Source organism: Ambystoma mexicanum, chromosome 1p (genome assembly GCF_040938575.1).
Source record: "Ambystoma mexicanum isolate Mex_15411 chromosome 1p, UKY_AmexF1_1, whole genome shotgun sequence".
In the NCBI taxonomy this organism is placed as follows: Eukaryota; Metazoa; Chordata; class Amphibia; order Caudata; family Ambystomatidae; genus Ambystoma; species Ambystoma mexicanum.
This window is the reverse complement of record NC_090921.1, coordinates 614783309-614811307: the sequence shown is the minus strand read 5'-3', so window position 1 is coordinate 614811307 and position 27999 is coordinate 614783309. Positions and strand designations below refer to the sequence as shown.

Below are 27999 nucleotides of genomic sequence, written 5' to 3'. Positions count from 1 at the left end.
TGCTGCGCCAGCCTTCCCTCAACCGGTGAAACATGGGCCATGGCCTCATGACTGAGCGGAAACAGCTGCGGCAGAGCCTGAGGGCAAAGAGGCAACTGCCCGAGGGCTTTGGCACCTCGAGTACCTTGTTTTCCACCTCTGGTACTCCTACATTGGCCCCTTTGACTGGCAGCTCCTTGCGATCTACCAAAGGAAGAGTAGTAATAAAAGGAACCTCCCCTCCATTGCTGTCCCCTAGGACGAAAAGGCGGAGGTTGACGTACTGCAGTGCTCAAGGACTTTGCCGCAGCTTTGGAGGTCTGCAACCTCTTAAGGCTCTCGTCAGCCTTGCTGCCATAAAGATGGACACCATCAAAAGGCATGTTGAGAAGCCGGGACTGTACATCAGGGGCAAACCCCGACTTCTGCAACCACGCAAACCTGTGCATCACGGTGCTCACCGCCATGGACCGGCTGACACAGTCTACCACGTCCAGACCCGACTGAACGGATTCACACATGGCATCCTTACAATCCTGAACGAGGGCTAGAAAACCATCCCGTTCTTCCCCTTCGGGAATATGTTCAGCCGCCAAAGATACACAATTCCACCGAGTGTGAGTGAATCTTGCCAAGGCACAAACCGAGTTGGCTGCCTTTAAAGCCATACCCCCAGACGAAAATACTTTCTTCGCCCAACCATCAAAGCGTTTGTCGTCCCTATCAGGAGGGATGGTAGGGTACGCAGCCTGCTTTGCTGGGGCCGTAACCGCCTGCACCACCAAACTCTCCGGATTGGGGTGCGTAGACAAGTAGCAGGGGTCACCACTAGCTGGACGATATTTTTTCGGAAGCGACTTGTTCACTGCCGGGAACCTCTCTGGAGCAGTCCAAGCCGCCGCCACCCTTCTTTGTAAGGCCATATGAAATGGCAACACCGGGTCAGTGGGTGGACCTTGGTCCAATATATCCGTCAGGTCATCCTGCAGAAAATCCACAGGTGAAGCAGACCACCCCAACTACTCAGTCACCCTCGACATGAGATGCCTGTACGAGGACTCGGATTGTGTACCAGGCTCAGGCCTGCCAAACTCAACCTCCGGAGAGGTGTCCAGATCACTGGCGTCATGTAAGGACTAACAGAGGTCTTGCATTTGACTGTGACCAGACAACAGGCCATCAGGAACCTCAGGTGGTACAACCCCCTCCTCATTCGACCCTTCTTCCACCTCTGAAATATAGTCCAATGGCTGGAATAAATCCAGCCTGGGGGGGATGACCAGAGAAGGGCTCAGAGACAGGCCTCACTGATTTACTGAGGGCCTTCCTCTGAGTTTCCACAGCCATCCGGGGGAAACCTCCGGTAAATCCTCCTCAAAAGGCATCAAGGGCACCGATGGAATTATTGTCTACGTCAACCGAGGTGCCGACGACTTCGACAACGGCTTTGAGGCCGGAGCCCCGAGCGTGTCCCTCGACGGCCTCGGCGCAGATGGCGTCGACGACTTCCTCAGAACCTCGAGAGTCCCTCGACGGACATGGTGCCGACGGCGTCGATGCCTTCTTAGAAGGCCTCACAGGCTCGGACGGTCTCGACGGCGTCGAGGACTGGGACCTGGCACGGCTACGGCGATCAACCTTGTCAATAGTGGGGCTCACCTGTGATTCGGTGTCTGATTCGCAGGAAGATATTTCAGCCTCAGCAGATAGCGTAGTCCGGTCCGGAGTCTTTTTTTTATAGAAGAGATACGGTCTGTTCCGGGAACTCGCCACAGTGGTTGTGTAAGAAGGCAGACAGCAACCAAGGCGGAGGATTCCCTGCACAGCCTGTTGAGGGGAAAAAGCCAGTGGCAGAAAAAACCCCTGAATTATTTGAATGTGCACAGGGCTGGATGGACGTCCAAAGATCTTTCAGTTCCGGGAAGAAAACAGTCACTGAGGCGCGCTAGAGTAAGCGCCACGAGAAAACAACAAGAGGGTCCGCAGCAGGGGATCCGGTAAGTCCCAGGTATCAGATCCAGCTTCAGTATCCGACAGAAGAAGGCCGGGAAACCAAGTTCCTTCATCCATCCAATAAAGGATCGGCTGCAGGTAGGGTTTAATGGAAAACTGGAGGAAGACCAAAGAAGCTACAAAACAGAAGCCGTGAAACTAGACGTGATGCAGCAAAGACAAGAATGAATAGCACCAGAGAAAAGGACCATAAGTATAGAAAATAAGGAAAGGCAGAATCCAGATGAACTCACCCAAAAGTTTGCGAGGAGAGAAAGTAAGTAGAATCAAAATGAAACTCGGAGAGGAAAGCAAATGGCTCGAAGGAGCTGTAAAAATGGCAGGGTGAAAATAACGAAGCCCCGGAGGAAAAGCAGTCCGAAAATGCAGAAAAAAGGAGGCGGAGTCACCTGAAAGTGCAAAGCCGAGCGGAGGCAGAGAAACGGAGGAAGTAAACAGAAAGAAAGAAAAGATGCCGAGAGTAGTACCGCTAAAGGCGGAAAAAACAAGGCTCAGGAACAAGGACGCTAAGGAAGAGAGAATTACAGACGGGAGGTAAATACACAGAGGGCACGGGAACCAAAGGCACCAGTGTAGCGAAGAACAGGAAACAGTTGCAACGCAAGGAGGGGGCGTGGCTAACCTCAATATGAAGAGCACAGAACGTAACAGCTAGACCGCTGCACAGGGCGCCGTGAAGGGTGTATTAATGGCGCTTCCATCGTGTCCAACACTTCCATCGTCCTGTCCTCATGACAACCGTGTCCGATCGGGACCTCGACGGCTCCCGATGATCGCGCCGACTGCCCGAGCCGAAGGCGTGCGAGCGGTGGCTCTAGCTCGTTCCTTGCCAGCTTCTCTCGAAGGCGCAGACGGAATGGTGCCCAGCGATTCTAAAATCGCCATCATCTCCTTGCGGCACGCTTCCCATTCCGCCGGCGATGAATGCTTGGTGGGACAAGCTACCCGCCGTAAGGCGGAGTCATCTGACCAGGACGGGGAAGGCAACCAGTGACGGCGCTTCCGAGAATGCCTAGAAGAGGTAGAGGAACAGCAGGACCCACTCTGAGACCGAGACGCCGACGCAGAGAGTCGCCCCTCGAGTCGTCGTTCGAAAGTGCAGCAGATTTAGACACCCTACCTACCGTTAACAACTTCTTCCGCTCCCGCAAGGCCTTCGAAGGTCAGGGACTGGCAGTCATCACAGTCGTCGGTGGCGTGGCCTTCCCCCAGGCACCAAAGGCAGATGCTGTGCGGGTCCGTGATGGACATTTTGGAACTGCAGTCCCGACACTTTTTTGGAGCCCGACTTCGGGGTAGAAGAAGACAAAGACATGATCTCAAACTTTCACAATCGAAGTAGAAGATCAAGCGCGCCGAGATTCCGAAGCGAACACGTTTGTGGAAAAAACGGAACCGAGGATACGGGCGTTGTACGTCCTAGATATAACATCCGGTGACGACTACTATCGAAGGAGGTCCTCGAGGAAGCGTATCGACGTAGGACACCTACTCCGAAAAAGTTTTCCGAAGCGGCACAGCTGTGGTAATTACTGTCAAAGATGTGGAATACGTCGGAGGACACAATCCCCTCGAATACTATTTTACAAGCACAGAATTTGAAAAGGTTGTTATGGCTTTAAGTGCAGCAGTGACAGATGGAGTTCTGCTCTGCGCTGGTTCAAGCAGCAGGCATGGGGGTGTCACAACTGAAGCATAATAACCGATAACAGAGCAGTTGTGATGTAATTTTCTTATTACAGGTCAGTTGTGATATCATAACTTGCCTGTACTAAGAAGATTATTTCCAGTCTTTTTTACGGATATTGAAGGCTGCCATGTATTATATACATATTAAATCTGTGATATATATTACTCACAAGCACAGCCCTCTTTTAGCTTTAAGGTAGTTTGCATAAAGAAAGTGCTACTTCAAAGAAGTTAATTTTTTTGGTTGGCAGTAGAGACACTGGGCCTCATTACGAGTCTGGCGGTAACTGACCCGTATTACCATTCCGCCTCCGTGATTCCCGGAATCACCAGGGCATTACGACCCGGTGACCAGGGAATTACGGAGGCGGAATTTTGTAAGTAGCCATTCTGATGATGCCCCATAAAACTCCATGGGGATGGTGACAATGGAAACACTGGCTCTGTCTATGACAGAGCCAGTGTTTCCATGTCCGCCTGTAGGCAGGTGGTGTTAAACCCGCCAGGTCAGACCTGGTGGGAGTGACGCCTCCCTCCTGCAGGACTTTCAGCCGGTCCGGAAAGAACGGTGGCAGCGGTTTTACCACCACCGTTCATTCCGGACTTGCAGGGTCGTAATGAGGCCCATTGTATTAAGACAAAGGGGTTAAAACGCAATTTTCCCAACTGATTCACACTAGCAATGTGTAAATACAAATGAACTCTCTAATCAGTAAACTGGTAAAGCTATGATCTCCTCTGATGAGAGGCAAGTGGGCGAATCCCTCATTTGTGAATTTTAAGGAAGAGACGGATATTGGCATATTGAAACTAATGGACCTGCTCAAAACACTTTAGCTCTTGGTAGTTACTTATGGATCTAATGTAAATTAGGTTAAGTCTCTCAGAGGCAATGAAGCCCCTCTCTATTCTTTGAAAGCCCTTCAAAGGACTGGAACCAATAATCATTATAATATGTTGAGAATGGCGTTCCTGATAGCATTTCTTTAATTGGGAATAACATCATACAAAAATACCTTGGACAGATCAACAGCAACATCCAAATAATGATCCAAAAAGTTGGCATTCTGCTCTGGATCCAAGAGTTCAAGAAGTGCCGATGAGGGATCACCTTGAAAGCCACGCCCTATTTTATCCACCTACAAAGTAAAAAAAAGAGTTACAAATTAATGTTGTACACATCTCAATGAAGACAACATGTCCAAGTTTGTGTGTAGCAGTTTAGATGTTACAATTGTTCCACTAATTCAACTGCAAAAGTAAAGAGGAGTGTGATTTCGTAATCCCAAGACAATAAAAATGTTGATTTGTTCCAGTGAAAGCAAAATCCTCTCATTGGCTCTACAATGACACTGGGGCTTGGGCAATGTGGGATAATAAGCTACCACTTTACATAGTCATGTAACTCCAAGCTAGACCAATAAACAATGATGCCTCTCAAGCATTTGCTTCTGCTATATAGCCCATTTAATTCTGCTAGATTTACTACTATCAAAAAACAAGTCTCTTGTATGTTGTTCCACAACCCTAGAATGAAGATCTGCTATAGGTGACCCATGTTTCTGAGTTTGGAAGGGAACCCTTAGAGTAGAGTGTTAAGATGGATTTTCGGAACCGGTCTTGTCGGAGGGTTGAGAGAGGCCACCCTAGTGTGTTAACCGGGCAAATGACACCGGGATCTAGCCAAACTATCAGGGTAGTGTGAACGGAGCAGTAAGGCAGACTTCAGGAGCTATGGGGATGGTGCAGTCGTACATTTAACCCAACATGGAACCCTCAAACTCAAGCAACACAGTGTAATAAAATACACTTTTATCACACACACAGGCACACACACTAGTGCAAACTCAAAGTGAGATCATTCACACTTTATTACTTAATACAGCAATAAAAGTTCAGTTTTATCAAAAAGGTAATACTGTAGGCAACAGAGTGAAAGAAAAACAATACAATGCAATTAAGACATATACCATGCAGTATAATTATAAAGCACCTACAACTTAAGAAGTGCTTCCCTATCAGGTAAATAAGCCTAGTCACTCTAAAAGTCAGTGTTCCATGAATCTACTAATGAAGGGGGCACACAGGGATTGTTCAGAAGTCTTCAAAGTCAGGGCAAGTAGTGGCACGGATGGGGGCGTGAGGAAGGGAGGGTCCGTAGTCAGAATTCCACTGATCACCACCAGGCATAAGAGTTAGTGAGTGGTCTTTACGCCATACAATCCCTATAGCAGGGAGGGGTGGGGGTTAGGGGGTGTAAACAGGCATGCAAGCTCTGAGGGCCCCCCCTAGGGACAGCAGAATTGCTGAGTCCATTTTTGCGTCTGGTCTGTGTCTTTGATTTCCTCCCTCATGTCTGTCCTGATGGCACAGTTAAAATAAATGTGTCCTTTAAGTCTCTTTCATTTCCTGGAGCATGTAATTCGGGACCCCTGAACAACTTATAGTGTTAGTAGTCATTTGTGCAGTTCAGCTTGTTCTCCTGGATGTCTTTTAGCCTCCCCCATAGGCTGTCTGGCCCTCAAGACGTTTCTGTAGTGGATAGCATCCACCCTCTTGTGGGGTACTCTCGGTCTCAGCTTCTTGTGGGCTTTCAGGCCTGGTTTCTGGCCTCACAACTGGTCTGAGTCTCTGGTTGCTTACCCCCCCTCGTGGGTAATGCTCCAAGTCAACCCCTTGCAGGGAATCCTCTCTCTCACCCGAGATGGGGTATTGGGATTATCATCCCAGTTCAGGTAATTCTCAACACTGGCCCCTCGTAGGCTTCAAGTTGTCACACCCCGATGTGGGGTATGGGGTTTCTTAACCCCGTTCAGGCATTTTTCAACATTGGCCCCTCACGGGCTTCTGGCTTTCTCACCCCAGCGTGAGGTATGGGGATTGTCACACCGGGTTAAGGCAAATCTCTATGTTGGCCGCCTCATGGGCTTCTCGCTTTCTTTCCCCCGGTCTGGGGTAAGGGGCACTCTGTCCACCCGCCTTCCGGTTCCTTCGCACGGCCTATGTACCTTTCTTTGCTTGAGCTTTCTTCAGGTGGGGGCGTTTGATCGTATGAAAAGTGATCGTGGCAAACTGATCGAAAAAAACCAGCTCGCATGAGATCACTTTTCATATGATCAAACACGCTTAAACCAACCCACCCTGCACCCCCACCCCCCTTCCCTACTTACCTCTTTCTTGCCTGCCTGGTGCACTTCAGCTCTGCAGCGTCTGATCCGTCCCTCTAACGCAGGTCAGATCCGAAGTCGCAGGGTCCTTTTTTTTTTCGCTCCCCTGCCTCCAATATTAAGGAAGCGGGGGACACCCCCAAAGGCGAATACATACCGGACATAGGGAGCAGGGGACACCCCTGCAAACCCCACTCCACATGCTCGGTATGTGTTAGCCTAATTGTTCTGTTTAATTCGATCAAATGTTACTGACCAAATTCAGTGAAATGTAACATTCGGTCAAATTATTCAGAACAATTATACTAATACCTGTAGAACTAAGGTATGAGGGAGGCATGGTTAAACCTTTGGGATCTCCTCCAGTGGGATCCCGCTGGCCCTGTCTTGAGAGGGTGGGGGGGGGAGAGGAGGCTCTCACCTCCCTAGTCCCGAAGGGGTTGGCTCCCCCTTGGGGAGAAGGGGAATACCCTGCATTTGTCACAGGTAGCAGAGCAGCAAGGCCAAAATCCCAAGAAGGTTATAAGAGTGGTCTAGGGTCTACAATTAGTACATGATCCAGACCAACACCAGTAATTACAGTTAAACAGGTAAGGTAAAAAATACAATTAGGCCTTTAGATTACACACCAAGCAAGTCAAATCATTAGTCAAATATTGTCCCACAAAACCTTACACACAATTAGGATAAATCGCATACAATTTGACTCCATGACCAGTGTAACACAGGTAAGTAGTCAGATGCTTTTGAAATGGAGAGAACAAATCAAGATAATCATAACACAGCTTCCCCTAGTGTTAGGGGGAATTCTCTTATAAAGTTAATTTCCCGAACCTAGTGAGTCCCCCAGCAGCTTTGCTGGATTTTTGGGGTTTGTTTTATTCTCCTGCTAAGAGTGAGACCCTTTTCCTCCCACTCTTAGGCATGATTTGAGGTATGGCTTTGACTTTTTGTGTGCTTATGGGCTATGTTTTTTTTGTTTACTCCATAGGGTATCATCTGTTTTTGTGTATGTGTTACACAGCACCCTCAGTGCAGTAACACAGGGGTGTAATAGTGACTCCCAAACATAGACTCCATACCCTGGGACTGACTACGGTCTCCCAGGGGATGTAAAGTCACCATTGACTTTACTAGTCCACAATTGTGAGCAGAACCAGTACAAACCATCATATTGTGGAAGTACTGGAAGGGGTTAATTTGATTGCCCCTGGGTCTGTTTCCAAAGGGGCACTGTCCAGTCCCCCCATGTCGAGTTTCTGGCTGGTGGCAGTGGTTACCACGCAAAATATTCTACCGGAATATTTCCTATGGGATTTTCCCATTGATTTTAAACGCACCACTTTTTGGTGCAATGTTAAAGATACTGCCGGTTTATTTATTTAATATTAAATCACTGGTTGGGTCTTTTTGCCAGAACTTTTTTCTAAAATGGCGTTCGTGTCCGTCTCTGTAACTCCAACCAAGGTCGGGGCCTTTGTTCCACTTTTTGGCGGGCTTCTCCACAGAAGCCCTCCAACTGGTGCCACTCTGGGTTCCACAGGATGTGTGGGTGGGGGAATTGGCACCCCGGACTGCGTCGCCTTAGCAACTCAAGTCGCACTCTGTTCCGATTGGGCCAGTGGTGAACCGCCCGGCTCACCACTTAGCATGTTTGAGTGACAGCTAGGCTGTTGAATGGGGGTTTTTCTGCATAAAAGCAGGGCTTTTGGGACTGGAACTTCAGAAGTCGCCACAGGACCTAGGAAATCCAAAGAGGGGAGAAGCTGAGCCATCTGCAACGGCGACACCACCGGTGGAGCCCTGTTGCAACAACCTCACCACTTTCCAGACGACAAGAGAAGATATTCTGCTGAAAGAGTCTTCTTCCTCTGAGCTGGTGGGATCAACCAGTTCGCCATTTCGCCTTCCAGGACGTCTCTTGGTCGAATCGCCTGTGCCAAGCACCTCGGCGGCCGGATAGCCAAGCTGTACCACTGTGACCACAAATACCAGGAACGCACCTTTTCACCGACGAACTCCGCGGCTGGTTTCTTCCCTCGGCAGTGCAACGACTCCACGTTTCCTCCTCGACGAGATCCTCTCTTCCCCTGGTCGAAACCACTAACTGCACCCGCTGCCAGGAACAACTGCCACAGCTGGAGCTTCCTCACTCTTTAAGGTACTGTGTTCTACCTGGCCTCCCTTTCTTCGGTTTTCCCAAGGTGACCCTTAAATCCTTGGCTTTCCAACTGGGTCGGCTCCCAGACCTTCTAACTTTGTCTTTTGAACCACCACAACCTCTTTTGAACATTTCTACAAAGACTTGAATGCATTGCTAAACCGTGTGATGTTGGGCACATTTCGCCTTGCTCCATTCAAAGTGGGCCTGCCCTATGAACTTTGGCTCTACAGTATACCCTGCCTTCAGTAACTTGATTTTGTCTATTAAAAGTGTTGGGAAGTGTTTTATTTTTATGACCTGCCCTTTTCTCTCCCTTTAACGTAATTATTGGAGTGCCATCTAAGTTACGCGCTCACCTCTGTTTTGACAAAAAGTGGTGTTTTAACTTAGACTTGTCTAGTAATTGCTAAGGGAGGTGTAAATACTTTTCTGATTGTGTTGGAACTTGCTTTTGATTAATAGTGCTAGTGTATTTTCTAAAGTGTGTGTTAAATAATTATACACTTTTGATACAAAGCTCTGGTCAGTGTTTGCTTGTTCTACTGTGTTTTTGGCCCTATTGTGTATCCTCTGTATACTGCCTAACTCTTCTTGAGAGAAGTCTGACTGCTCAGTCACAGCTACCAGGTAAATCTGGGAGGTACAGACTGCTACCAATTACGTTTACTGCTTACTCCTGTAGTCTTAATCTTCTTGCAGTGGTCCCTAAGGGAACTGCCCACGATTCTGCCTAACACCTAGCTCTTATAAAGTCCAGCAAGAAGATGGTTTGGGGCCCTGTGCCTAAAAGTCACCATTTCTAAAGTATACACTTTTCAGGTAGGTTTAATAAAGAGATGTAAAGTGCCAGTGGTAATGGTTAATAAGAGTCAAAAAGTTACAATTTCAATAGAATTGAATCACCCAATCCCAGTCCTTCGAACACTTCTAGGAAAGGATCTTTCACCAGGCCTAACCCAAATAAAACATCAGGAAACAGCGATTTAGGGACAAGACTTTTATGACCATGTAACCCTATGGAGGACCGGGGAGACAGAACAGGTAGGTTAACTTACCCCATGATTCATTTTTTGAAGAGCACTGCTGGTGTTCCGGAATCTGTTGAGGATCACTTGGTCCAGGTCCAGGGATCTCGGGTGCAGAGGTCACCTTCAGCATCAGGATTTTGGTTGGTCGCAGTGCACAGGAATCGGCTCCAGACTGCTTCCAGTAAAACCCCCAAACAGGGAAAGAGGAAGATTTCTGCAGACAGACCACCTTTGAACACCTCATAGGACTGAAGTTATGTTGCAACGGGAGTCACCACAGTGGCGAAAGATCTTTAGTGGACAAACGAAGCAGCAGGCCCAGCACAGCTTCTGTTCATGCTAGAAGGCTGAAAATGCAGGAGCAGGCATCCTATTCCATAAGCTGAAGATCCTACAAGTTCCAATCGTGTATTTGGAATGCTGACGGCTGCAGCGTCAGCAGCTGGGACAGCCCACTGGTTGGTCCAGGAAAATTTCTGATGGCTCACGTAGCACGTACCCTCGACGAGGTGTCGAGACTGGTTGTTCCCACCGGTCCAGGGGTCAAAGCACTGACAAGGGTCTTCTTGCGATCAGGCAGAGGAGCCAAGCTTCAGCGGGATCACACTGGAGTCGATGCTGATCAGCTACAGAGGTCGTCATCGGGCTGCTCTTCTTCATGGGGGACTTGACTGCATCGATAATCTGTCGAATAGCTATGGAAGCTCTCCTTCAATCCAATATTTGGGCTGGGAGCATTCCTAAGACCACCAATGGTAAGGGTCTGCACCATTCAAAGAATCAGTGGCTGTCCAGCCATGGATAGCCACTGACCACATCTGCCCAGCAATAGGCATTCAGGCACCAGGCATGTGCATTGGGGCTAGGCAGTCCCAGCACCATCCTCTGGCCACACACAGTAACCAGCCCTTAGCCCGCAAAGGCCACAGCTTTCCCCAGGAATGGCGATTTCTATTTAAGGCATTTCATCACCCATGAAGGCAGGAAGTAGGCCAAACAACAATATAAGCAAAGAACAAGCAAAATACCTGGTGGCAAAGCCATTTTAGGGTGCTACCCATCTTTAGTAGCTATTCACAGTAAAGTTGAAAGTGCACTAGTAAAATGTATCAACAGGAAAAATATCACTGCTGCCAACAGCTTTTCTTTGGCACAAAATAGCCAAAAATACATTATATAAAAAATTATAAGGATACAAAGTTTCCTTACTGCACTTCACTGTAAGGTGATGTGTGCAATTGTAGCAATACAAGAACTGACAAAGAGATATAGCTGTTCTGTACTGATAGTCTTAGGGACTAGTTCGTTTCCACTTAAGAATGAGCAAACGGGCCAGGGAAGTAAAGCAGAAGGCTTTACTTACCTCCAAAAGCTTAGTAAAAAGAAAGGGTGTCGTATAAAGGTCTTTGGGAGGAAAGCAGCGCAAAAGAAAATCTTTCCTAACAGTCTGGTTTCAGGAGGTCCCGGGACCATGGGTGCACTAGCTGGTTCCAGTTTCGGGATTAGATCTGTCAAAATTGCCTGAATCACCCCTGCACTCCAAATAGATGATTCCAGATGTCTTCAGGCAGGATTGCTCAGACACCTCAGGACAACAGGCACAGCAGATCCCACGACAACTGGAGACCCCATCAGAACACGACAGACAGGCAACAGCGAAGATCACCTCAATCAGGGGGTGGCAGGTGACACTAGTGGCGCTGAAGACATGGCTCCATGAAGGTCCCTCTTCATGCAGGAGTGCAGCAGCTGCTGGAGGACTGGTCTCTGTCCACAAGGTGATGGCCTGCAGAGTTCCAAGTTGCAACTCAAAACAGCGACTGATACAGACTAAATGCTTTGGATGACGCAAGTCAGCCCCAAGTTGGTCCCACCAGCCAAAAGGTCAAAGTGCAGACAAGGGTCTTCTGTGTATCACTACAGAGAGGCAGGGCCTCACTTGAGTAGATGCAATTCAGGGGCAGTCTTCGGGTCCTTAGCGGGTTGCATCTCTTCTTTGGGGTCTTTGTTCCAGTCAACACTGTAGGGAACGGTTTCGGGATGACTCCCCTTTATCCCAGATTCGAGCAGAGGGGTTTGTTAGGGAGAATTCTCTGTATAGGCAAAATTTATTAACCTAGTGAGTCCCCCAGCAGCTTTGCTGGATTTTTGGGGTTTATTTTTTTCTCCTGCCAAGAGTGAGACTCTTTTACCCTCACTCTTGGACATGATTTGAGTGTATCTCTTTGATTCTATATGTGTTTAATGGGCTATGGGGTCTTTTTACTCCATAGGGCTTCATGCGTTTTTGTGATGTATGTTACACAGCACCCTCAGTGCAGTAACACCGGGGTGTCATAGTGACCCCCCAGTATAGACTCCATACCCTGGGACTGACTACTGTTTCCCAGGGAATGTAAAGTCACCATTGACTTTACTAGTCTCAAATTCTGAACAGAACCAGTACAAACCACCATATTGTGGACGTACTGGCCGGGGCAATTCGATTGCTCCGGGGTCTGTTGTTCGAGGGGGCACGTCTCCGTCCCCTCTGATCGAGTTTTGGCTGGTGGCAGTGGATACTACTTTTTATATTCGACCGCAAATATATCCCTATGGGATATCCCATTGTTCGAGGCTACCAACTTTAATTATTTAATTCCTATAGCCTCGAACATACCGCCGGTTTATTTATTTAATATTAATTCTCTGTTGGTATTTTTTGCCAGAACTCGGTTCTAAAATGGCGTTTGTGTTCGCTTATGTGACTCCAACCCAAGTTGAGCCCTTTGTTCCACTTTTTGGCGGGCTTCTCCACAGAAGCCCTCCAAAGTGGTGCCACTCTGTCTGGGGTACTTAGGAAGGGTGGAGGGGGATTTAGGCACCCTGGACTGAGTTGCCTAGGCAACTCAAGTCGCACTCAGTCCTGATTGGCCCAAGTGCTGAGCCGGCCGGCTCACCACTTAGCATGTTTGAGTGACAGCTAGGCTGAGTGAATGGGGGTTTTCTGCATAAAAGAAGGGCTTTGGGGACTGGAACTTTAGAAGTCACCACAGGACCTAAGAATCCGACGAGGGAGAAGCTGGGCCGACGTGCTACGACGACACCACCGGTGGAGCCCTGCTGAACCGTCTCACCACTTTCCACAACGACAGAGGAGATCTCCAGCCCGGAGAGTCTTCTTCCTTCGACTGGTGGCGATAACCAGCCTGCTTCCTTTTTCGCTTCCTGGAACATCTCGTGGCCGCCTTGCCTGTGCCAAGCACCCCGGCAACCGGGATACCACGTTTTACCACTACCGCGAATCAAAGGGTAGTACCTTTAACCGGAAAACTCTGCGGCTGGTTTCTTCCCTGGCAGTGCAACGATCTTCATCTTTCCTCCACGTTGAGATCTTCTCTTCCTCTGGACGATGCCGCGACTTGCACCCGCTGCCAGGAACAACTGCCCCGCTGGAGGATCCTTTCCACATAAGGTACCGTGTTCCGCCTGGCTTCCCTTGCAACCGACTGTACGGGGTAGATTTAGCCCCCGGCTTTCGACCCTGGGTTAGCGTGGGACACCCTGGCTAAACTTTTCTGAGCCTAACTAAAACCTTTCTGAACTCCCTGCAAGACTTTTTAAGCCTGTTGTCATTGTGTGATCCTGGGTGCATTTGTGCCCTGCTCTCTCCAAGAGTGGGCCCGGCCTATGGACTTTGGCTCACAAGTAACTTTTGACTTTCCTGCCTTGCTTAAGAGTTCCTAAGTATTAGTGTGGTGTATTTTCCTACATTCTGCCTTTTTCCCCCTCCCTTTTTCGTTAACCTATTGGAGTGCCATCTATAGTTAAGCGCTCACCTCTGTCTGGAAATAAGTCGTGTTAACTAAGACTTGCCTGATAAGGAATAAGGTGTGTATATATAATAGTAATTGTGTTTAGAGTGATTTACAATAATAGTGCTGGAGTGTTTCAATAAGTGTGTTTTTAAATAAATAATTATATACCTTGATACCAATGCTCTGGTCAGTGTTTGCTTGTGCTATTGTATCGAAGTGCCTATTGAGTATACTTTGCATACTGCCTAACTCTTCTTGAGGGAAGTCTGACTGCTCAGCCACAGCTACCAGGTAAATCTGGGTGGTACAGACTGCTACCAAGTGGGTTTACTGCCAACACCTGTAGTCCTAAATCTTTTGCAGTGGTTCCCAAGGGAACTGCACAGGTTTCTGCCTAACAGGGCTGCAACAAAATACCAATAGCAAGGATCTGCAACATTCAAACTGGAAAGGGCTGTCCAATTATGAACAGCCTAATTCGGTCAATTGGGACAGGACAGTCCTCAAACCCCACATCTGGCCAGGACGCACAGACCACCACTTTGCTTACGAGATATGGCATTTCCTAACCTGAGAAGGCAGGAAGAAGAATGACAAGATGGCCAAAGGACAGCAAAAAACAAATGGTGCTACAAGTTAGCACAGAAGAAATTAGCAAAGTTGAGCATTGAAGGAGCAGTGATTAGATCCCCTCCTGTACGGCAGGTGGAAGCACGAATGGCACCGGAATGGACAGGAGAGCATGTAGGGTATCTAGATAACAGGGGATTTCTGAGGGAGGGGTCTGGGAGATTATCAAGGAGGTTCTAAGCGAGAGAGAGAATTTCATGGATGGAGAGGAGGATTTGGCAGAGCAGGACCAAGATTAGGTGGACAGGGACCTTGTTGTCATGAAGAAGATTTTGCGCAAGAGTGTAGGAGCAGGTAAGCGGCTGCGTATCGTCCCGGGGGCCCCGGTCGCATATCAGCAGCACTATGGAATGATGTTTCCAAATGCACCATAGGGCTTGGTGCCCACGCAGGTGCCTTATTGAGTCTAACAGCCCCAGTATCAACATCAAGCGCCAGTACCCCAGAGATGCAATTCCCAGCGCCTAACAGCACGTCAGTGTATGCACAGCAACAGCCACAACAGCCGCACCACAACAGTCAGGGTCGAACACAACCAGATTAGGGCAGCCCACAGAGAGCTTTGGCGTGCCTAGTCTTTTCAGTTACTGCTGACCCGGAAGAGGAACTCCTGGTAGGTGCAGAGATAGGTAACAAATCATTTGTTTTTATGGTTGACACAGTTGCAACAAAATCATGCGTAAAAGAAGGGTGCTTTCCCTTATCAGGAAGGGTAATGGACACGCAAGGGTTCTCTGGGGCAATACATTAAGTTCCATTTACGGAAGACTTACCCATCAAGATAGGTAACCAAGAGGCGTTAGCCCCCTTATTGTTCCCAACTGGAACTCAGATCCCTGCCTAACAAGTTCAGCGGTTAAGCAAGTTGAATACGTCAATATCATTCTCAGAAGAAGGCACGGTGTGCTCCACACCAGGAATTTGTTATGCTAGGGTCTTGGCGATAACGCAAGCATTGTAAAGTGATGGCGCCAGTAGAGGATTACTGTTACACCTGGATTTGTTTATGTATGGAGCAACTTTGTTCCCGAGTTGGGTGCCAGGCATCACGAACAAACCATGGAGAATGCCCTATGAATTTTTGTTTAGGCCAGCTGTGCCCAAAGCCAGTCAGCCGTTCAAGGATGCTTGTATTGAAGGTGACATTATATTGTAGGTTTGTATCCCATGTCAAATAATGATAAATCATAGGCAAGGAAGAAGTTACTTACCTGTAACTGTTGTTCTCCAGCATGGGTCTGGCATGGATTCACATGCTCATGAATAGTCCCCATCGTCAGGCTCCGAATCCTCGGTAAAGAAAAAATCAGTTTCAGTTTTGTTTCTGAACTGTCTTTCTACTAATAACCAATCACTGGTCTCTGGGTCATCCTGCCCCCAGCCAAGGACTGCCCTCTACCTAAGCCCCTCCTCTGGCAGCCATCTTCAGATTTGGTAGCACGTAAAGTGGCAGTAGGACCAAGAGAAGAGCCACAGAGGGATAGGCGGGAGGGTTTGCGTGTTAACAGTTACAGGTAAGTAACTTGTTCCTTCTCCAGCATGGGGTCTGGCATGGATTCACATGCTCATGAATACAATAATACATAGCAGTACGCACATGCACAACCACGGGAGGTGGCAAGGCTCAAAATTAAGCATTTCAAAAACTCAACATTAAGCATCTCTTACCTCCTCACCAGGCTCACCTTCAGGCAAACAGGTTGCGCAGCACTGCCTGGCCGACTCTGGACTCCTCCATGGAATCCCGGTCGACGCAGCAGAATCTCATGACGGTGTGCATCGACCTCCACGTAGCAGCCCTGCAGATGTCAAGCAGGGGTACACCAGACAAGAACGCTGTGGTAGCAGCGATTGCTCTGGCCGAATGGGCTCGGACAGCCGGGCAAGTGTCGGTTTGCCAACCGGTGACAGTGCATAATGTAGCCGGAGAGCCATCTGGAAATGGAAGCCTTCGAGAGGGCCTTCCCTTGGTTCACAGGTCCAAAGTTCACAAACAGCTGTGATGTCTTCTGAAGACTCTTCGTTTGGTCCACGTAGAACTTCAGCGCTCTAGCCATATCTAGCGAGTGCAAAGTCCTCTCAGCCGGCGACAAAGGCGACGGGAAGAAAACAGGTAACACCAAGGGCTCGTTGAGATGAAAGTCCGATAGCACCTTGGTCATGAAGGAGGGGTGCGTCCTCAGCACCACCCTCGTCTCGTGGAATATCAGGTATGGAGGTTTACAGGAGAGGGCCTGGATCTCTCCAACTCGTCGTGCGGAGGTGATGGCCACAAGAAACGTTGCCTTCCACGACAGGAACTTCAACGGTACTGAATGCAGAGGCTCGAATGGCAGCCCCACGAGCCTGGTCAGCACCACTTTCAGCTTCCACACCGGGGCCAGAGCCTTCACCGGCTGGAACGATCGGAACAGTCCTTTCATGAACTCCTTTACCAGGCGATGAGACCATAGGGATAACCGCCCCGGAGTTCTGGTGTAGCGGGAGATAGCCGCCAGATGGATCTTGATGGAGGCATGTGCCAGCCCCGCCTTGGCCAGCGATAGCAAGTATGGCAGCACTTGAGGTGCCGTAATCCGCAGAGGGTTAATCTTCTGTGCACGGCACCAGACAGAGAACCTCTTCCACTTGTGTCCATAGCACTTGAGAGTCGAGGAATCTGCCACGGCCACGCAGATGCAACGAGGATCATCTTGCACTGGGACCGTCTGAGTTGACTGATGAGTCGCAGCAGCAACGGCAACAGTGGGAAAGCATACAGAACAGGCCGTCCCAGGGGAATGAGAAGGCGTCGCCCATGCTCCCCGACTGGGGAAACCGGCTGGCAAACCTCCAGCACTTGGCGTTCGTCGCCGTCGTGAATAGGTCGATCTGGGGATTGCCCATCGTCAGAATAGGAGATTCACTTGATCCTGCCGCAGTTCCCACTTGTGGCACAAGCACAGCTCCCTGCTGAGTGAGTCGGTGATAGTGTTCTTGATTCCTGTCAGATGGAAGGGTACCAGAAACATCCCTTGGGCGATGGCCCAGTGCCACAGATCCTGCGCTTCCTTGGAAAGGGCTGGAGATCTGGTGCCCCACTGATTCCGGATGTAGAGCATCATGGTGGTGTTGTCGGTGAAGACCCTTACCACCTTGCCCTTGAGGGACGGAAGGAACGACCTGAGGGCCCAGAACACGGCTCTGAGCTCCAGGACACTGATGTGTAGTGATCTCTCCTCCGGGAGCCAAAGGCCTCTTGCGCGGAGAACTCCGGTGTGCGCTCCCCATCCCTCCATGGTGGCATCCGTCGTCAGAGTTTCTGTTACGCTCACCTGGCTCCCACAGAGGCGTCGATCGGAACTGGACAGCTGCGGTCTCCACCAATGTGACGCGTAGGGCAGAGATGATGGACTGGACTGGCCCACCTAGCTTCGTTTGCTTGGCCCTTAGGAATATTCTTCTGCAAATGGAGAAAGGGATTTAACAACCCGTGGAGTTGAGCGTAAATCCCCCCCCACCCCCGCTGTTCTCCCCATAGATCGCCTTTGATGTCCCCTCTTATAGTCTCACATGATGGATTGAAAAGATGAGCTCTGCATCCTGCATTGAGCGCAGGGGCGCGTTCATAACCAGTCGCTTCACTGGCTCGAAGGAATTGGTGAGTTCCAGAACAATATTGACTTCGAGATTCCCGGCAAGACGCCGTAAGTATAAAGTTCGTAAGAGTTCAAATGCCTGACTTTCACTCTTGTCTGATTCCTTGCAGCTTGACCCTAATGAAGAGTTCCTCGTGGCAACCGGTAGTATTCTGGTAAGGATTTGTATTTTCCAACACAGTTCGGTAAATAAAGTCAATATGCAACCTGTTGCTTTTTCCCTTATTCAGGCGCTGAGAGAAAGTATGAAGTCTTGGGGAATACCACCTCCGGCGGTAAAATCAGGTAAGTCTATTGTGGTGAGGAGGGTTCCCCTGGTTAGTCCCTTTGTTTCACCTTGCTGTCCTTTTGTTTCCCCTTAGAAGCCGGGGTTCGGCAAAGATGCAGTGGAAGCTGCGCCAACCTGTGAAGAGGAATAGTACCCCCGGTGGTAAAATCAGGTAAGTCTATGGGGGGGGGATAACTAATATTCCTCTGTGTATTCCCTTAGCTCACCTTGCTGTTCTTGTCTTCTCCTTAGGTGCCGGAGTGCGGCGGGAACATGCAGGAGGATGCGGTGGAATGTGAAGATGCTGCGAAGGCCGGTGAGTTCAGCTCGGCGCTGCAGCAGGCGAGGCGACGCTCATAAAATAACTTCTTTCTTCCAGCTTGAAGGCGCGATGGATCGGGAATTCAGGTAAGGAATTAAAGGTATTGCTCTTGTTCTAACCTTTTCTCCTTCTTTCTCCCTTTTTTCTAGGAGCTCCAAACTCGAGGCGGGCGTGGCAGAAGGTTGGATGCAGACTTGCAGGCACGGTGAGCGTTAAGCTGCTGGATGCAGAATAACGCGAAGCGTGTGCTGCTCTTCGGGTGTGGTTTAAATAGCCTCCAAAGTAGTCCCAGGTAAGTATTCCTCCCCAGCCCTGCCCAAGTAAAAAATAGTCCCCAAGTAAAGTAGTCCCTTCCAAGCCTCTTTTGGCTTGGAGCTCTTGCAGCATGGTCTGCATCAGGTAAGTTTGCAGCATGGTCTGCATCAGGTAAGTTTTAATCTATGAGCATGGCGCCTATGGCGCCAGGACTGACTCTCCATATGAGCCTGGCACCATAGGCGCCAGGACTGGACCCAAATAGCCCCTAGCAGGGGTTGTTGGGCTTGCTTAGGATAACTTGATGCCTGCTTCCGGGGTTGCTGGACGTGGTCTGGGTCCCCGGGGGTAGGCATCATGACAGTTTCCTGATGCGCCAGGGTCTGGAAGTCCATGCCCGCCGCCAGATGCGCGCGGGTGCCCCACCACCAGATCGCCTGGCGGAAAGTCTTGTTGAGTGAGATCCTGTCTTCGAAGCTGCCCCCCGCTTGCATCCAATGGGCGTCGAGGAACTCCTGCAGTGGTCGCATCCGCAGTCTGCATAGGCGCACGAGGACATCATGCCTCGTCCATGGTCAACAGCCATTGTACCTTGCCCAGGATGGCCTTTGTCCTTTCCTCCGACGGCGAAGCCAATTGCGCCACTGTGTCGAGTCTGACTCCCAGGAACATGGCGACTTGCAACGGTACCAAGTGTGATTCGCGAAGTTGATCGAGAATCCCAGATCTGTGAGCAGTTGGACGGTCTTTGCTGTGTGATGGACGGCGAGTTCTCTTGACTTTGCTCAGATGAGCCAATCGTCCAGGTAGGAGTAAATGTGGATCCCTTGCAGGCGCAGCTGTGCCGCCACTGGTGCCAGGCACTTGGTCAATACGTTGGGCGCCGACTTCAATCCGAAGGGAAGGGCCTTGAACTGATAGTGTCGCCCTTGGAGCACAAATCGCAAGAATTTTTGATGTCCTTTTAGAATGGGGATGTGGAAGTAGGCATTCTCCAAGTCCAGCGACGATAGGAAGTGGCCTTCCTCCAGCTGTCACAGCACATGCTGGAGGGTGACCATCCGGAACTTCTGGGACTTGATGTACTTGTTTAGACGACGAAGGTCCAGGATGGGTCGCCAACCGCCAGTCTTCTTCCGGGCGAGGAAGTACCGCAAGTACACTCCGGAGCTCCGGAGCTTCTTTGGGACGAGCTTGATGGCTGCCTTTCTTAGCATCGCCCATACCTCCAGCAGCAGTTGAGGGATGTGGTTTTCCTTCCTGGCCACGGGTGGAATACGGGGACACCTCTTTTGAAATACCAGAGTGTGCCCACGGGCCAGGGCATCCAGCACCCAACGGTCGGTGGAGATGACTCCCACACGCTGACGAATTTCGCCAGCCGGCCTCCCACCGGGTTGCTCAGGTGGGGCCAGATGCTACGGCTGGTTCAATTCTGTTTCATCGCGGCCATGCCGCCTTGGCCTCCTTGGCGACGACAACGGGATCCTCCTGTCTTGCCGCGTCCTCTGTAGGCCTCCTGCGACGAGGAGCAGGCCACTTGGCGGTACGAGGAACCGCCACCAAATCCTTTGGAGGCACCTTGCTTGCCTGCGGAGTACCGAAAGGATGGCCGTCGTCGTTAAACACCACCCAAGGCCTGAGCCGTCTCAGTGTCTGCCTTGATGGCCTGTAGTGACTCGTCTACTGTCTTGCCGAACAGGTTGTTCCCGTCGAAGGGCATGTCCAGAACCCTGGTCTGCACGTCCTGGCAGAAATCAGTGGCCTTGAGCCAACCGCGCCGGTGAAGGCAAACGCCGTTGGCCATCTGACGAAAGCCGGTGTTGGCGATGTCCGTGGCCACCGTAATGGTGTGGTCTGATGCCACTTCACCCTCCTGTAGGATTTCCAGGGCCTCAGCCCTCTTGTCGTCCGGGAGGAAGTCCAGCAAGGGAGCGATCTCGAACCACAGCACCATATTGTAGCGTGCCACGATCGCGAGGGTGATTTAATCGTTGTCGCCGCCGACGAGATGACCTGCCGTCCCATGGCGTCCAGCTTCTTCCCCTCGTCTTCCGGCGGGGATGTTGAAGTTGAAGCCGCCACCCCCGCTGCTTTCTTTTTGGCCGCCGCGGAGACCATTGAATCCGGGGTTGGCTATGCCCTAAGGCACATAGGGGTGGAGTCCGGGATACGGTACTTCTTCTCGTACCGGTCTCTCTTAGCAGGAGCCGTGGACGGGTTCTTCAGGAGCGCCAGTCCCTCATCCCAGATGTCATCCAGTAACAGGACTGAGACGACAGTCTTCCTCTTGGCCTCCCGCCATTGGTAGAGGACACCTTCTTCTGTTCTTCAGGGCAGAGCTGGAAAAGCTCATATGCCCTGGTGATCATGGCGTGGAAAGAGCCAATATCGTCAGGGGGTTGGGGGGCCCGAGGAGGAGGTGAAGGGAGGTCCATTCCGTCGTCACCACCACCGTCGTCGTCGTCCGTCCCAATCGTTGCCGTCTCTGTCTCATCCCTCGGAGGAGGGGATGGGGGTGAAGGCTGGTAGGGGGGAGGAGGATGGGCTTGTCTCTGCTTGTTGGGTGGGCTCCCCGAAGGACCAGGCCCCGCTGGGTCCTCGGTGGGGGGTAAGCGCATCCTTGTCCTCATCTCCATGCACAGGTTCTGTATAGCCATCAAGATAGCTCCTGAATTGTCCTGTGGTACGGGCACCGGCTGCAACGGGACCGACGGTTGGGGCGTGGGGGTCCTCCGCGGCCCTATCTTCTTCGTCAGCCCCCGATTGCTCTCCTCGTCGGCCTCGAAAGGATCCTTCCCGTGGGCCCTGGATTTCTCGAACTTCCTGTCTAGGATCCTTTGGACGCTCGCCCTCAGAGGTGGCATCCTTGTCCGTTATGGCTACCGTGCCACTGATTCCCTCCGGGCTGGCAGGGAAACTCTAGCCACTGAAGTCGTCTCCACTGTCGAAGCCTCCGTAGGTTTCGCCAGGACCGCCACGACTCCCTCAATAAAGGCCTTAGCCGGGTGAATCAGGGCCTTCACGACCTTGGGCGTGCCTGAGGCCTTCACCTTGGGGGGAGAGTCACCGCCTCGCTCCCCCTCGGCTCTCTGTCGGGATCGACCAGGGCTTCTCCCGAAGCTTACCCGGGTTCTCCGACTTCCTCTTCACCGAGCCAATGTGTTGGCTCGTGGTTGATGGTGCCGGTGATAATGCGCCCTGCCTGCCAGCCGAGGATCCCGACCTATCGGCGCCACCCGGTGCCCGCAGACTCGCTGTGATTTGCCTTTTGTTGGGCCCCTGTCGCCGGATCGCCCTCAATGGTCTTAGAAGACCGCTTGGATTTCTTCTTCTCACCCGCTGCTGGGCTCTACCCCTCCAGCCAGTTGGTGAGTCGAGTACGACGATCCTTCATTGTCCGTTCGGACATATTCTTACAAAGTGCACAGTCCTTCTCCACGTGTCATTTGTCGTCATGAAGGCAGTAGAGGCACCGAGAGTGCTCATCCTCCTTAAAGAAGTTCTGAAGGCCGCATCCAGGGCAGCTCCTGAACAGCTTGGATCCAACAGGCGTCATACTTCCTTTGTCCTGGGCCATGTCCACGCAGGGTAGGTCTCAAAGATCTTCTGGAATTCTCAAGAAGTGGAAAACACGATTAAAAGATGCCCTTGAGGGGCGTAGAAAATTCCGAAAACAGATCCCCGTTGATTGGAAGTAGAGTCGGCGGAGCTTGAGGCTCGATTGACCGAAAATATAAGAGTAAACTTCAAAAAAACGCAAACCGCAGTAAAAGCTCGAGAGCTACAGCACGAGGATTCAACACTCGAACGTGCGGTAAAAATATGAAGATGGCTGCCAGAGGAGGGGCTTAGGTAGAGGGCAGTCATTGGCTGGGTTAGGATGACCCAGAGACCAGTGATTGGTTATTAGTAGAAAGCGAGTTCAGAAAAGAAACAAACAGATTTTTTCTTTACCGAGGATTCCCAGCCTGACGATGGGGAATATTCATGAGCATATGAATCCATGCCAGACCCCATGCTGGAGAAGCCCCTTGTCCTATACTCATTGCTAAAAGAATGCCTGCACACCTAGAGAAGGATATATTACAGGGCCCAAGCACTTTATGGACAGACAAGCCCCATGATGTATGGCTTTTGAATAGCATAGGAGCTGAAGCCAGGCACAGTGCGAACCATAGTACGGCAGTATCCATTGTCAAGGGAAGCAGATGAGGAAATACATGGGACAATTGTGGCATTATTGCAACAAGGCATTATAGTGTCCTCAGAGTCTCTGTGTAACAGCAATATACCCTGTCAAAAAAGCAAGGGTACAGGATTTGCGCCCTTTGAATAATATCGTTGAAGCAGAGGTTCCAGTTGTACCAAACCCAGCCACAATCCTTTGTAATAGATCAACTGACACACACTTTACTGTTATTGATTTGAAAAAATGTCTTTCTCCATCCCATTGCACACCGATTGCCAATATCCCACCACGTTTACATATTGTGGGCAAAGACTCCAACACATTGGACTTCCTCAGGGGTACTGTGAGTCACCCAGTATTTCTAATAGGGTGCTACACATGGAATTGGGCAATATACAAGTACTCTCATTCAATATGTAGATAACCCTTTAGTGTGCAGCACAACAGAAGAATTATGTAGAGCAGATTCATTACTGACACTGCTTGCAGATAAAGGATCTAAAGTAGACTAGGTAAAACTGCAATTTGTAAGAAGGAGGTAATGTACCTCGGACAGATAATATATCATCTGAAGAGAAAAGAGTAACCCCAATAAAAGCATTTGCAGTACAGAACACACCTCAGCCTGCAGAAGTGAAAGAAATGCAGCAGTTTCTTGGGTTGTGTAACTATTGTAGAGCATGGTGTTTTGACAACCCCAGTTACACACAACCTTGATTGCAAGGCCTCACAGAAAAGGAAAGGATCCCTTACATGGACAAAAAAAATTGTACCATGCTTCCAGGAACTCAAAAGTGCCATAAGCAATGCACCAGTATTAGCAACCCCTGATTACAGAAATAACTTACTTGTTCTCACACTCCAACAGGCATGTAAGGACTGCTGTATAGCGGACATACACCTTTGGCATATTATAGTGGAGTATTAGGTTCAGCGATGCTGGGTCAATTCCCTTGTGAACAGGCATTGGCCGCAGCAGCCTTTGCCACTGAAAAATCTGCAACGATCGCTATGGGCAGCTCAGTGGCTCTATATGTAGAGCATGCAGCCTCTGCCTATGAAGTGATTTTGTCAAGCCCGTCCATTCACATTGTGAGATGCCGCAGTGAACCCTGCCATGTTCATGCTATACCAATTGAGGAAGGTGAGGAAGTGCATGATTTAGTACGAATAAGGAAGGATGCTTTGGAGGAAGCGGAGGCCCTCCTTGCTGATGGGTCATCAACTGATCAGAAGACAGGACAGAGACACACAGGTGCATCAGTGGTGTGCCTTGTAGATGGGAAAATATGAAGTTGTAGTTAAAAAGAGGTTACTACCACATTATTTGGCCCAGGTAGCAGAGCTGATTGCATCGATTCAAGCACTAGAAGCATCCCATGGATGCTTAGCGACCATATACTGTGACTCTGCGTATGTCACCACCAACATACATTCAGAGTTGCCTAGGTGGAAAAGGAGGGGCTTTCGAAGGTCAGACGGCACACCCCTCCAGCATGCAGCCTTGTTAGAGATATTCATTTATGCATTGTCCTGACCAACACTAGTAGTGGTGGTTAAATGTGATGCCCGCACTCGGAATACAGACCCCGTTTCACTTAGTAATGATGCAGCAGACAAGGCCGCCAAAGAAGCAGTGTATCTTAGCGAGCCAGATGTCACTAGAAATTCTGAGGTCCCAAACGAAAAGTTGCAACTACCGATTCCGTACACTGCAGTATCACTCACGCAAATACTTGAGTTGAAGGTCAGGCGCCCGAGGACGAGAAGGACCTCTGGATGAAAAGGGGTTTCTCACAGTCACCGACCAACTTGATCTGGAGACAAAACGTTACAGGTAAATTAGTAATGCCACAGGAGTTGCTCATGGTTGATTTTGAGCAGCTGCACTACCCACCGTATGTTTCCAAACAGCACATTTCTGCTGACATCCAAGAAGAGGACTGGTTTGTCCCCAACCTGGAAGAATTCCTCAACACGTTTGTGATAAATTTACAAAACTGGCCAGGCGCTCAGAACATTGTGAGGCACATTAACCCATCCCTCTGGGCCATTACATGAGTTTCACATCGACTACATGGACATGATAAGCAGGTGCAGTAACTACTGAACTTATTGGTCCAGTATGTCCATTCTTCTGTTGGGTTGAGGCTGGCCACCACGCACAACCCAATGCACAATCAGCTGCAAAATATTTGGTTTGCATGGTATTTCCTCACTGGGGGTGTGAGAGGCCCTTAAATCTGAGAGTATAGCACAATCTTTTTAATGAGCTCTTCAAAGAAATGGTGTCCCTACTGGGGATAGAGCACAAACTTTGCTCAATATATCATCCACTGCCCAACAGGCTTGTAGAACAAATGAATGGACTTTTGAAAAATAAATTATCAAAGATGTGTGTAACATTGGGGAGGAAATGGGTGCATTGTTTTTGTTTAGCCTGAGAACGCAGCCCAATAAAGATCACCACTTGTCCCCATACAAGATAGTGACGAGGAGGAGGATGCACACACCTCTTACTCCTATACAGAAAGGGATCAGATGCTCACAGGGCAGCAGGAGTACTGGGGGATGGGTCGCAGGTATATTTGCATAGGTTAACAAGATGTATACAAGTTTTGTATCACCAGATTGCTCCTAGAAGGGAAGACACGGCTGAAGCATCACTGACAGATAAACTGAACTAACCACCGCCACAGCTCTACCCCGGCAATACAATTTATGTTTGTAATTATTTTCACCACAGGAATGACAACAAAATAAAATTCGCTTTGGCAATGTAGGTTGCATCAACGTCGAAGAACACCTATAAGTAGCATGTTTCCACACCCCCAACCTTGCCTTCATCCCTCCATCTTCTGTCGGACAGAATAATTACCCAGAAGCTTTGTTGACACTCTCTTGGCTTAAGGTAGTGTTTGTACACTCTGGTCTTAGACGATACTGATGTTCTATGTGGCTCCCAGTAATATTAAAACTGTTCTTTGTCACTGGCAGAGGCTGATTTCAGTCTTAATTGGGGAAATACTTGGTTTGCTCTGTCCTTTGGCAATGCTTGCTTTCTCCAACTTGTAATAACGGTGTTTAAACACTTGGCATCCCTTATAATAATTGTTGAATGCTTTAATTAAAGATTCAGTGGCCACTCATCCTCCTAGAATCTTTATCAGGCACATTCAACCACTCCTATGTGTGCTTTTACAAGTTTAATTTCAACAATTGTGTTTCATCGCAATTTAGCTTTACATGAGTAAAGAGAGAATGCCTGATCACACACAAGTGCTACGTTTCAAGTGTTCCATTGTTAAAGGCTCAACACTTCACTTTACCTCGCTTCTAATCTTACGCAAGTGATTATTTAGTTTGATACTATTGCCAGAATCAGAAAGCCCGGTTGAATTCAACAGCTTCTGCGTTGCTTTCTCTGCATGGTGCACCACTTGTACGACTTCTGGCTTCACTCTGGACCAACACCCTTCCTCTCTGAAGGTGTCTCCGGGCCGGTCACTCATTTAAGAAGACCCCCCTCGCTTCTGAGACTCACAGCTTCACAGCAACTTCTTACCATGGTCTTGGACATGCTTCCTGCTGCGCAATCTTTGAAATTAGGCTCACACGGGAAAAGGCAGTTTTACTTCAAGCCTTCCGCTGCACAACCTTTGCACATTAGAGTTTTGGTGGACAGGACCCTCACACGACAAGCAGGTGAAATCTGCTGCATCAAAGTCATGGCGTCCCTTTGGTTCTCCCACTTCTGTATCGATTGCCAATACTGTACCTGCTTCCTTCTGCTTCTGCTGCATACACTCTAGTCACAGTTCCAGCTGCTTCTAATTGCCTGCACCTGAGGGGGCATTTAAGCCTCTCAGCTTCCCCAAGGTGCAACATGCCTCTTCAGCTCTCTTCCTCATCCCAGTACTTATAGGAATATGGGACTTTTTAGTCCTTAACAACAAAATCAGACTTTCTAACTTCTTCTGTTTGGCAAACAGCCATTAAAAGTGTGGCATTACGGGGAAAGGTGAACAGGGGGGTTTCCCAGTCTTTTTGACCTGTTCTCCCTCCCCATGATATCCTACCGCAGAACTCCATCATCAGGGTTGGGACCAGGAAGCATCTGCCCTTCCCTGGCCACATGAGAAGGGTCCAAGGCTAGGGTTTGTGGGGGAAATCATTACTGATTCATCACAAAAAGCATACCTATACCTCCCACCATCAAAGAGAGGCATGTGTTCAGTGACCACCTTTCACTCAGCCGTCCTAGTAGTGTTTGACTCATCTGTCTGTTATAAATGTGCCAGCTCCAGAACCAACTAAGCACCCACCCAACCAGCGTGCATGTAGCTCACTAAGATTGTCATAAGAGATCAAATTACCCATCCAAAGACTCCACCAATAAATTTAAAGCGATCCAGGATCAATACCGCCTAATGACCAAACAGACTTTTTTCACCTCCCTCTGGTGCCATGTATCCAGGATGCAGCTAACGCCAAATGGCTACAGATCACCAGGTGGGAGATACTGCAGATGGTGAACCACACAGAGCAGGGTCTTAATTCCATAAGAACTGAATTACGAGCAATAAGGCTCATGACCCTCCAGAACCGATACGTTCTGGATCTGCTCGCGGCTATGGAATGGGGCATGTGCAAGAAAATTGGGTTGCGAGAAATCCAAGGGTATCCTCCCAACTACTCCCCTTGGATCCTCTTCTCAGTTGGCCAGGGAAAGGCCATTGCTTCTGTATCCTGATCCTGGAGGTGGAGAAGCAAGGGAGGATCACCTGGGTGGAAGGTCCTTGGGAAGAGGATATCCACAGGCGTAGCATGGTATCCCCCGTTTTGTTATGAGAACCA

General features: G+C 49.6%; 1 protein-coding gene across 1 annotated transcript in view; it reads right to left on the bottom strand.

The window, feature by feature from the left end:
- Window positions 1-27999, bottom strand: part of LONP1 (lon peptidase 1, mitochondrial) — a 1004634-nt gene that overhangs the window by 283908 nt on the left and 692727 nt on the right. Inside the window, exon 12 of the mRNA XM_069649597.1 lies at window positions 4698-4820. Within this exon, the coding sequence (XP_069505698.1) occupies window positions 4698-4820 (123 nt within the window). The remainder of the gene's footprint in view (window positions 1-4697; window positions 4821-27999) is intronic.